Genomic DNA, 12,081 nt, shown 5'->3' with positions numbered 1-12,081 from the left:
CATCTGGAATTCCCTGCATTTCCTTAGCTCCCTACCTGCAGCTTGAAAGACAGTTCATGCTTTAGAGCCCTGAGATCGTCCAGCTGCTGCCTGAGTGCCACTAGCGCATCCTGCTTTTCACAGACATCCTTCTCCAGCATCTTCATGGCCAGCTCCATCTCCTGCCGCATTCCGATCTGCGCCTCCAGCTCCTTCTCCACATCCTGGAACACAAGGAGTCCTCAGCATCTCCAGGAGCTGCCCTCATGACCCAGGGGTATCCACCCTTCCCTTCTGACCACACAGTCCCTACCCAAAAGTGTGCTGCTGCCACAACTTCAGAGTCACACGTCTGACACGTGCCTTAAGGAGAATAACTCCCCAGTTTTCAGTCCAGTATCACAGCCAGGTGTGCAGCATGGCTAGCAGAGAGTCAGGGAATTCTGCATGGGCCTGTCTTTAGGATGGAGGGGGGTCTAAGGAAAGATTTTATTTCCCAAAGCAGAAATTACTTCCTTAATACCTTCAGGCCAGGCATTTTTCTCCCCACGCATGTATCGAACAAGAGCTCAGCAGGGCCATGACCCTCCGCAGCCCTGTGGGGTGAGCCCCGAGCCCCCCAGTCCTCACCAGGCGCAGCTGAGTCTCCTCTTTGAGCTGCTTCCGTGCCTCAGTCAGTGCCTGCCCGTCAGCACTTCTGTCCTTGGTGGCCTGAGGTAACAGACACAGTTCACTTGGTATTGGGTACTGCCAGCCCTCACTTGACCTCATTACTGGCTTTTCCCCAAAACTTGGAATTCTGCAATAATTCAGGACAAACCAGCACAACTCTTATTTCCTGATTTGCCTGTCCCCCCACACAATAAGTCCCCCTCCCTCCCATCCCCTGACACCTTGCCCAGTGCGCTGTAAGCTGTGGGAGCTCCCAGCTCCGCGCACGCTCCCTGCTCCATCCCTATGGGCAGGCAGGACTCCCTGTGGCAGGGCCCATCTGTTCCCTCTGCACAGGGCCCACCTGCCATTCCCCTAATCCCCTGTGGCGTTTGTCTGAGACAGGCAAGGAAATGAACTCTGTTCCAAACCAGGCATTCAGGCTGGGCCTGCCCCAGGGCTCAGCAATCACACACAAACACACACCCACAGCCACAAACGAACACCAACCTTCCGGCTGGACTCCAGGATGTAGGAGCTTTCCTCCTTAACCCGCTCCATCTCTTCCTGCAGTGTAATGATCCTGTTGTTGGCAACTGCAAGCTGGGAACAGAACACAACAGTTAATGCACCAAAAACATACTTGACTTGTTTTTTTTCTCTCCTGACCCCAGCAGATGAGGAAGATTTGGCTGGAAACCAAGGAGGATGAGCAGCACACAGCATCCTTAGGGACGGGACACCTGGCCCAGAGGAATTCCCAGGGATGACAGCACTGCAGAGCAACAGATTAATGTAAGTGTTTGGTCAAAGGCAAAAGGAACTTCAGAAACCCCTTCTGGCTTTGTAACTCGCACACAGGAGCAGCTCAGAGACATTCCAAGGGATCAGCCATGCTGTCCTGTGACAAACCCAAACACAACTCCTGGATGGGAGTGTGAGTCCTTGGCAGAGCTCAGGCCCAATACACAGGGCTGTGATGTGTGACACAGGCAGGCACTGTCACCATAGCCTGCTCTGCACATGCTGCAACTTCCCTTGGCAGCTTCATAGCCAAACCCCAAAACCACTGCAGGCACCACTGCAATTCACCTCCTGGTACCACACCAAAAGGCACTCATTGTGCCAGATAAGACCTCCTGCCACCCATATGCCAGGGAACTGACCCCAAAACATTTAATGACATTTATGCCATCAGTAATGAGCTGCAGACCCATGTTAAAACACAGACTGCACCTATGCCTCATGTACCCGCTGTTTCTCATGCTCAGCCTGGACACCTCACTTATAATGACATTTTTTCCTTTACTTTTTGCAAATTTACATAAACATACAGTTATTTTCCAGCTTGTGCTCAGTAGTGACAGCCAGTGAAATTCCTTGGCAGGTCAGCTATTCCAGTTCCATTGTTTAACACTCCTAATTCTGTACACCAGACATCTGAAAGGAATCCCTCCTCCCTGGTTAATCCCTAATTCCCAAAGGCCAAAGCATCTGGTGGTTTTCCATGACACTTACCTCCTCGGTCAGCTTTGTGTTGGATTTCTCCAAGGCATCCACCTTGGCCTGCAGGTTGTTTACTGTAGCACTGTTGAAGAGAAAAAAAACCTACAGTAATTCCTTCACTTTTAAAAATCCTGTTTTGTCTTTTGTTCTACAAGATAATAAAGAGCCAAGAAAAAATGTGTTACCTTAGATGTCTGTTGAGCTCTTCAACATAGTTCTTCTGGTCCAAAATAGCAGTTATCTGACCATCTCTGGAAAAAAGAAACAGGCAGCCTGGAACACCTGAACACACATTGTCAAGAGGGAAGCAGCAAGACAACTGTGTGTGCACCTACCCTTCACTGCCTTTTGTGCTGTTCCCATCTTTCAAATACATGGAGAAATCGATAACACCGACCTGGAAAAGGAAAATTTGCATTTTGCATTAAATACTTGGTTTCTAAGACCAACGCACTGTTGCCAGGTGTGGAAGTTCAGAGTTAGAACATCAGCACCTGCTGTACTTCAGCAAGGGCTCATTACATCAGTAAGCTATGCAAAATTAATGATTTTTCCATTTTAAATGAGCAGAACAAGCCCATTAAGTGAACACCCAGTACCTGGGAGTCCAGGTCCTCTCCCTTCATGCAGAAGTTGGCATCGATGACATTCAGCCCTACGAGGAGGCCAGCAATGATGGCACCTTCCTCCTCCATCATCAGTGCATTGGGCTCATAAAATTCACTGTGGGATGTAGGGAAGGAGATAAACAGCAGTGAGATGGGAAAGATGATCCAGATCTTACAGGAGAGCACAAGTGAACCTAACTGAGAAAGAGTCCAGCACTTACCTGAGAAGATCCTTTCTGTTAATCAAGGCTTTCATGTACTCTGAAAGTTTCTTCTGCATCAGAGCCAGGCGAAGCCAAGCTCTTCCTCTGCCCACAGGTGTCCTGCAAAGGCCAGACATAAACCCTTCCAGACACCCTGCAAGGCACAGTCACCAACAGCTCTCATAGCCCCACCCTACCTCAAGTTTCTGCACTTCCAAGACAAGAGCTGGCACTGGTGCAGAGAAATACAAGGTATGTAAGCACAAATAGGTGCAGACCAATTAGACTGTCACTGTCTCTTAACTCACGATGTTTTTCTTGCCATACTAAAAAGACTTCCCTGGCTTTATCCTTGCTGGATGCTGCCAGACGGATCAGCTGCTTCAGTTCATCACCTTCTGAGCCACAACCAGTTCTGCCTAAGTGACAGGAACATGCACAGACCAGCACAGTTGCCCAACACCACTCCTTGGGGTGGGTGGGGCTGGATGGGAATGTGGCCAGGCAGCTCAGAAACACCAACTCAGTCCTGTTCTCCTCAGGTGCTTTGCCCCTGAATGCCCTCACAGGATGCCACGAGCTCGAGTGCCAGTCCTTGCCCTCTTTCTCCCAGCCATGGGGAGCACATGGCTCTAACAGGCTGACCTGGATGTCTGAGCTCACCTGGCACGAGCACCAGCAGCCCAAGGAAGCCATGGCCAGCACTGCCCACCCCTAACTCACTAACAGGACCTGGCACTTCCCAAAGGTCACTGTGAGCACAAGGTTTAGAAATGCACCCTAAAACTGTTCTTTGCTTCCATTAATTTCCTATTACAATGCTCTACAACAGGAAGAGGTACCAGGAGCTCTGGCACAGCACTGGTCCTGTCAGCTGCTGCAGGAGTCCTGCACACACCTCCAGGAAAAGCACCTGTCTGCATGAACATGACTAAATACTAACCCAAAGCAATTTATTGAATTTATCCACCTATTCTTTCAGCAAAGATTACTCCATCCTTAGTCCTGATCCTCATACAAAAGCTTCCTTACCCATTTTTTCTATTCCAGGCTAAAAGCTTCTTACAGTTTCTCTTACCATGAAATAGGCAAGCCTGAATGTGATGTCTGAAATTCCTATGAAACTTTTACAAGTAATATATGCTTGTTGTGGCTTCTTGCCTCCCCTCTTGAATACAAACTACAATCCTCCTGCTTGGTGCCTAAGCTTTCCTCTCACATACACTACACCTGAAGTTATTTACAAGAAGAATTGCCTACATCAGCCTCAAAACTATTTAAACTGTCATAACCTTTCTGTTAATTCCCCTCCTCTTGAGTCTGACTTCATAAATGCTCAATAAAGGCTGTTCTCATGCCTGAGGCACAAGCAGTAAATGCACTGCTGCCCATAAGTTGCTATGCTCCTAATAGAATGAGAATATATCCTGTGCTCTCCTGCTACAGATCCTGGATGGAGAGTAAGAGAGCAATGATCCATTTTTACCTGCAGAAGGTGGCAGATGCATTCCTGGAGGTTCTGTTTGCCCTTCCTTCTCTTTTTCAGGATCCCTTTCACAATAAACCCATATTATGTACTCGTGCAATAAAGGAATGTACTTACTTGAGCCCTGGGAGATCCTTAACACTTGCTGTAATCTCTGCAGCCTCAGGAACAAGTTTTTCTACTAATTCTAGAGGTCCCCAAAATGACTTATTTTGCCCAAGAAAAGTCTTTTTGGCTAAAAACAAAAAGAAATAAAAAATGAGCCAGTTAGACCTGTGCTGATATAACACATTTTCAAACAAGTGAACAAATTAGCCAAATCCTGCCAGAATGGTTCCTCTGGGGCTGCTGCTGGACAGGCACTTGGTATCCTGGAATCTCAGGATGGTTTGGATGGGAAGGATCCACCATTTCCCACACCCCTCAGCTTCCCATCTCCAGCTACAAGGACACAAGGACAGCACCTGAAGGCCAGTCCATACTTGGCCATTGAGCTGTGTCTTAGGATTTCAGAGTCAAGTACATGTTCTGCTTTAAAAGCAGCTTCAGCCATGAGCTGCACACAGCTGAAACCCTCTGTTTAGACAGAGCTGTTGAGAAAGGAGCTCTGGGGTTGCAGTTCCTCTTCCAGCAAGGGGATGCACTGCTAAAGCACAAGGAAGTGCAGAAAAGGGAGTCACGAGCTTGCCAAAAGCCAGTTGAGTCCCTGATCACTGAGTTACACCTGGGACAACTGAACTGCTGTTTTCAACATGGCAAGCACCTGCCACAGCTCAGCCTCCCCTCCAGCAGGTTCTGTGCCTTGCTCTGGCCTGCCCAGTGCACTGTGGTGACAGCAGTGACCGTGCCAGCCTCTCCTGTGTCCCGTGCAGGCTGCAGAGCCCTGTTGTTCAGCCACTCTGCTGCTCCCCAGGGCAGGCTGTGCCCAGGCTGGTACCTTTGAGGCCGTGCTTGAGGCAGTGCTCCATGACCACGAAGAACTGCTGCAGGGGGGCGTAGTCCGAGTCCAGCGTGCGGCCCAGGTTCAGCGCGGACTCGATCAGCCCCTTGATGCTCAGCTTGGCCATGTTCATCAGGTTCATGCGCTCGTTGGCCATGAGGTAATTGGGGTCTGCAACAAAGCAGGGAAACTGCTGCTGAGCGACAACAGCTGCCTTTATTACACTCAACACCCCACCTTGCTCTTGCTTTTCCTCAGCTTTGAAGGCATTTTTGGGGCAGTGAGTTTCCCAGGAGGCACTCTGCAGGCCTTTTGTGGAGAAAAATCAACACCAACTAGCAGTTTAGGGCCAAAGCCACAGTGGCATGGGAATAGACAATGTATCATACTGAGGGTGCCTTAATACTTGAAATAACTACAGGAGCTCCCTACTTTCACAAAAGACACATTTGGAGCCTGGTGTGCATTCTGTGCTTTGCACCTTGACAATGTGTCTCTGACCATCACTTGTTCGAACTCACATTCCCAGCTACAAACCAGTAAGAATCCTCCACCTTTGTTTTGTTCTGGTTTGTTCTTCCATCTAAAGATCACATTGGACCCTCTCACACTTAATCCAACAACATGTGTCTCTATCCCAACTTGTATCTCTCTTCCTCAAGACTATTTTATTAAGCTTAGATGTAACATGGAGCCAACTCCCACTTCTCTCTCTTGGTTTTCACCAGTGAGGAGCTGATCTTCATGGCTCCTGACAGGTCATACTAAAGCCCCAAACTCACAGATGTCCCAGGATTATGTTCTTCCTCTTCCACATTATAAACATCCAGACCTTTAGGCCTGCTACTCACACCCAAGTTTTGAGCTCCAGTTCTCAGGTGCAGGCGGTTTCATCCCTGTAAATCCCCTGCTTATCCAGGGCCGCTGCCAACAGCCAGAGACCCTTGAACCAAGCTGCCACTTCGAGTTAATTAACTACTCCTGGCAGCAGAGACCTGACCTGAGGACACCTCAGACTACAGATCTATGCAAGAGGCACCTGTCAGCATCCACCAGCCAGAGAGAGAGCCAAGAGCCCAGCTAACACACCCACACCCGAGTGCACCTCACTGTGGGCTGGGAAAACCCAGCACAGGCAGGGGGAAGAGCCAGGGCAGTGCCAGCATCCAAACCTGAGAGCACAGCTCATTTGTTCAGCAGCTCAGGACAGCACTTCTCTCATTCCCCTTCTTCTTCAGAGGGAAGCAACACCACAAGTCTCCTTCTCTAAGTTTATTTCCATAATTTAGAGAACTTCCAAGTACTCTTTTAGGAGTGCAACACTCAGAGCAGCACTGGACTGCAGAAAGACTGAACTTTGTGAGGTGTTTTCACTGCCTGTGAGGACTACTGCTGCCTGAAGGTGATGGGTCTGGCTGCCCTGGAGGTACCCTGAGCTCGTGAGCTGCTCTGGATTTCCAATCCTTTTTCTGCCCTGCAGTGTAGCTAACAGTCACCATCACTGGGAATGGAGACTCAGGAACGAGTCAGGCACAGGACTGCCAACACGGAGAACTCCTCCTCATCCTCTCTCATCACATTTCCTCACTGGCCAAGGCTGCTGCTCTGCTGGGTAGCAAGAAATCCACAGTGACTCTGCTTGGGGGGCAAACCCATCCCTAACACAGAATTAAAGGAACTGTACAAGAGAGCACCAAAGAAAATGCTCCTTTGGCCATGGTTATTGGCTAATTTCAATAGAAAAGTATTTCCACCATATCACACTAATCCAAGGTTTCTGCTTCCTTAGTCTGCTCAAAGCAATTGTGCTCTGCATGTGCAGTTTATCCAAGATTCTCATCTTGCAAACCAGTTAGCTCATATAGTTTGAAAGTGGATAAAATCCCTAAGGTTTATTCCAAAAATTAAATGCTAAGTAACTGATATTCTTGCTCTATGTACTGCACCATGCACAGCTTTAAAGAAGGCAGGGTAGGCAGGCAGGGCTGACTTGTACACAGTAAAACTGTCAGGCTGGCTTTAAGCTGGGACAAGTGTGATCCTGGTGTGTTCCATCTGAGCCGGTACCTCCTCCAACTTCCTTCTGCCTCTAACTGCAAAACCTCTGCCTGGCCTTTCCTACACAGCCCACATCATAAACCTTAAAGTAAATCCCCAGCCCTTGAGCTTGGCTTTCCACAGGGTTTGGGTTTCAAACAAAAGAATGTCCTCTTAGGACATTTTGCTATTTAAATGTTGCAGCTTCTACAGAACAGACATCTTTTTTAACCAGCTGCTTCCATGAAGATGTTTCCAAAAGCATTCGAGATTCCTGTAATTTGTTTAAATAGTACAATCTGTACCCAGGAACCTGAAAGTCAAGAAAGAGTCAATGCCATACAGGATCTCAAAGGGTTAAGCTGTGACTGGTCTTGGTACTTCTCATTTGGTGACAATAAATTTTATCACTCCTCATGCTTACTCTAAAAGAAGGAAGAAGCAACTAAAATGAAGCTAAAACTTGGATCAAAGGCAGGGAACGATGAAATATTGGAGAAGTGAACAAACCCACAGCAAGCAATGCCAATTCATTAGCATTTCATCACTGTTCTCCATCGTACATCAGGAACAGCAACTTAAAGTAAATTTAACACGGCTGCTTCCGTGTGGCAGAGAAACACCTCTCACCTGACAAAATAAATGCAAAACAACTTGTACAATATTTTATGAAAAAAAAGAAGTCTCAAGCCCCTCTTTTTTCCTAAAAGCCTGCCTTGGAAAATGCCCTTCTCTGGGAAGCAGCACGGGCTGCTGTGCCAGGAGAGGAGGACACTTCCTGTGGCTGAGGAGGCTGTGGGCAGCACCGGGCACAGAACCAGCACAGCAGTTAAAGGCACCACGGTGGAAGATGACAGCAAGGACCAGTGTGCTCAGTGCATGAGAACATCAGCCTTTTGCGCTGCAAACAGCTGAAACCCTTGCAGGAGCAACTGCATTTAATCATCAAAGTATCAATCTGATTAACCACTTGCTACATTGGGGATTCTATTTCATATTTGCACAGTTTCTTAAAAACCAAGGAAAAAGTGCTATAAATAAGTTTGTCATTTAGTACTTTACAAGTTTTTAAAAAATTAGCAATGCAAGTTTTGGAGTAATTTTTGCCAAGCCTTGGCAAATACTGCCAGGAAATCTGAAGAATCTAGACAGAAATACTGCAGAAAACCTAAAGCTTCAGAGTGATTTCTGAAATATTTTTTAAAATTCAGCTTCCATATGTTGCTGCAACCTTTTAAGCTGTGCTTCTGCCAGGCTCAGGAAGTTACTGCCTCTGAAAGCATTTAGGAGAAGGCAACCAGCCCTTGTTGATCTACTACTTCTACCTCCGCTTCAGGTCAAAATAGTAAAAAAACCCGCAAACATTTATTTAAGCAACACCAAGGTAATGCAGGAAAGCCACAGCTACTGGCACTGGAAAGGGAAACTAACTACATTTTGCACTCGGGCTCAAAATAATAGTGCAGAAGCCAAGGATTAGCACAAACAAGAGCTGTGAGATGTGGGTGTGGAACGCACCTTCGGAATCATCGCGCAATTGCTCCACCACATCTGTCAAATCCTCCCAAGAGTCTTTGCAAACAGCAAAAGGAAAGGAAAAGAAAGAAAAACGTCATGCAAGCCGTGATCTAAAGGAAAGATTCAAAATCAAGGTGTAAGAAAAGCATAACTGAAAGGGAGATTTGCATCATACAAGACTTAATTCATAGTGGCAAGAGATCTGCAAGTCAAAAAGGTTCATTAGTCTGCACAAAGCAATAGAGCAAAGCATTTTTCTCCCAGAGTCAAACCAGGGCAGGCTTCAGAAAAGCTGCAGAAGTTTTGTTTCTGCATTAACACAAGCAACATTTTTGTAAAGCACATCCTAAAAAGAAAAGCGACAAAGGCATTACTTTATTTATAAGATAAAAGCACTAAACTTGTGATATTTATGCAACGTCAGCTTTTCCTTCAATTTCCTCACATCCAGCCCCAAGAGGATCTGCTGACAGGGACACAGCCACACGTGGGAAGCAGGCACATTCAGGGAAAACACACACTGAGGGCATTTTAAAGGTCCAGCAGAGCCTAAACTCTGTTATGACCCTCACCCCAAATGACAGATCCCGCAGAGGTGACCCAGCCGAGCCCTACATGGGTCCCAGGCTGATGACGATCCCCAAGGACTCAGTCAGGGGAGCACCTCTCTCCTTGGCGGGGCCAGGGAGGTATCCTGGGAGAGAAGCAGGCAGGACAAGGAGAACTGGTTTCAGCACACCCATCAAGTCCCTGTTCCAAACGCAGCGAGCCGAGCCAGACAAACGCCCCGGACCCTGGGCACTGTTGGCTCCCTACTTACGCACCCGCGCTCCCCAGCGCTAACCCGCCATCGGCACAACGTCCAAAGCCCGGCAAAACTCCGGCCCCTTCCCCAGCCAACTGTGCCGACGATCTGAGCAAAGTCCAGAGGCTGCCGGGCCCTCCTCCCTCCCACACAGCGCCCGCCTCCTGCCCCGGGAGTGCAGCAATAGCCGGGAACCCCAGCGCCAGAGCTCAGCCCAGAGCTGAGCCCCGTGTGCTGCACGGCGCTGCCCGGCGGGCCCCGCAGCCTCACGCTGCGCTACGAGACTGAGCCCCAACACTGCCCTGGGGACGAGCGCTACTGCAGCAGCAAGCAGCACCGTCCCTGGAGCAAACCCCTGGTGTTTAAAGCCAAAGCCCGGGTGATGCTCTCCCCCATGTGCCACAATGATGGCTTCTGGTCTCTCATGACAGGTGCTGCAGCTTCCCAAGGGCCAGGAGACTGAATCTCACTGCAGTGCACCTGTCCCTGACGCTTCCCAGCACCCCGGGACTCAGATCCAGATGTTGATCATTCCGGAATCCCTCCCTGCACACAGTAAGGGAAGCCACACACCACCACTGCAAGGTCTTTTATCTAATATTGGGAGGTTGGATTTTTTTCTTAACCCAAAGCATATACAGGGAAGAACATACAATCAAAACCAGATTTACCAGTACCTGGGTAACAGGCACTGAGACAACTGATAGGCTTCATTTCATCTTTCTCATTTATTTTTAACCCTTAGCTGTCGGGTTCGGCTGTCTGTCTCTGCCCGGACACGGGTAGGGTGGTTCTTGGGTGGCACGCGTTTCAAAGGACGAGTCTGGACTCTTCAGCTTTTCAGTCTTCAGATTGTTTATTGTTTCTTATCTACAAAATTTTGTCTGCCCAACAGAGGTCTGATCTGCAAGGCAGCCAAGGGCACTCTGACCACCCACGGGGCGGTCGTGTCTTTTTATACTAAAATCTACGTACACGATATTTACCTTTATTTTCCAATACTTTTCACCCATGTCGGCAAGTGCACCTTCACCATAAACCAATCCCCAAGTGCCAACATCACCACAGGAGATGGAAGACAAGAAGAAGAAAGAAGAAGGACGAGACAGACCCTGATCCCTCCATCTTGTCTCCATAACCCCCCTGTACCAAAAACCTTAAAGTTTATATTTCACCCTCTAAATGTGTCCCTTTTACACCTTTCACTCTAAAGTGATTCTCATGTCCTCAAACTGCTGTTACTTCTGTGGATGGATCAAAGTCAAGCCACCAGGTGTTGCGGGCAACATGCCAGGGTCTCCGAGCCCCCGAGAGGGTTTTCGGCAACTCTGGACATCCAGAGGGATGTGCTGAGTTCCCACACTTAGCAAGTAACCCACATAAAGCTCCCAGAGAAAAATCCAGAGGAGTCACAAATATTTTCTTCTCTTCTATCCCTACAAGCCATAAACCCATCTTCTTCTCGCAGGAACTGCACGAATTTAAACTGGTACTAAGGCATTTGCATGGGTTTAGAGGTAAAAGCACACACTTAATTAGTGCTTTCTTTCCTATTTTCATTCATTCTACATGCATCTAGCTGCACTTTGCATAGAGTTCATCGCTTTCACCTTGTATATTTTCCCACTTGTCTGGAAATTCCACCAAGCAACAGTGGGGAAAGAAAAATATCTTCCCACAGAACAATCACAAAGACCTGAAACTCTAGAGTTTCCATAGTCCTTTTGGGGCGTGAAAAACTCAATACTTTTGATTATGATGGAAAGTATTTAACTCACTATGTAGGAAGTTTAGATAACAGGATGATCGAGGCTTTTAAGTCTCCATAACACGATTAACTCATTCCAACCAGATTCCCAGGAAGATCAGTATTATGGAACTGAATATCCCATTGGAATGAACACTCAAGCCAGTTCTTCAGGAAGGGACTGGAGAACTTGTCTCTAATACATTAATCACAAAAATCCCATCTGTTATTTGGACAACAGAGGGGTTTGCAGTCACTCCCTTGGCTGACACAGCAGCAGCATCTCACTGAAGGAGAGGCAATACTTTCCCAAGCCAAAGAAAGCTTTTACAAGTAAACCCTGGGAGAATGGAACAGCATCAAAATTATTTCACACTGCTGCTCAACATTTACTTTGTTTTTAAGGGTTGAAGTTACTGGGCTAAAATAGAGCTGGGAGTCTAAGCCTTTCTGAACTAATGAACACCATCTCACACAGAGCATCTGGATATCAAGTTCCTCCAAAAACAGATTAAATAAAATTACAGAATCACAGACTGCCTTAGGTTGGAAGGGACTTTGACATTCATCCCATTCAACCCCTGTGGTGGTTTGACAGGAA

General features: G+C 47.7%; 1 protein-coding gene across 10 annotated transcripts in view; it reads right to left on the bottom strand.

Annotated features, from left to right (window-relative positions):
• RUFY3 (RUN and FYVE domain containing 3) overlaps nt 1–12,081 on the bottom strand; it is a 31,959-nt gene that overhangs the window by 8,046 nt on the left and 11,832 nt on the right. For 6 of the 10 annotated variants that reach the window (XM_071431251.1, XM_071431253.1, XM_071431258.1 and 3 more), the window contains exons 2-12: nt 8,929–8,982; nt 5,371–5,544; nt 4,551–4,668; nt 2,966–3,067; nt 2,736–2,859; nt 2,472–2,533; nt 2,322–2,387; nt 2,149–2,218; nt 1,141–1,233; nt 610–690; nt 36–203 (exon numbers count right to left, since the gene is read on the bottom strand). In XM_071431251.1, the coding sequence (XP_071287352.1) occupies nt 36–203; nt 610–690; nt 1,141–1,233; nt 2,149–2,218; nt 2,322–2,387; nt 2,472–2,533; nt 2,736–2,859; nt 2,966–3,067; nt 4,551–4,668; nt 5,371–5,544; nt 8,929–8,982 (1,112 nt within the window). The remainder of the gene's footprint in view (nt 1–35; nt 204–609; nt 691–1,140; nt 1,234–2,148; nt 2,219–2,321; nt 2,388–2,471; nt 2,534–2,735; nt 2,860–2,965; nt 3,068–4,550; nt 4,669–5,370; nt 5,545–8,928; nt 8,983–12,081) is intronic. The other 4 variants (XM_071431252.1, XM_071431257.1, XM_071431255.1 and 1 more) reach the window with 1 other exon arrangement.

The sequence above is a fragment of the Agelaius tricolor genome, unplaced genomic scaffold (assembly GCF_023055355.1).
Source record: "Agelaius tricolor isolate 1412-34295 unplaced genomic scaffold, bAgeTri1.0.p SCAF_8, whole genome shotgun sequence".
Lineage (NCBI taxonomy): Eukaryota > Metazoa > Chordata > Aves > Passeriformes > Icteridae > Agelaius > Agelaius tricolor.
The sequence above is the reverse complement of the archived record's forward strand: the minus strand, read 5'-3'. Positions and strand labels throughout refer to the sequence as shown.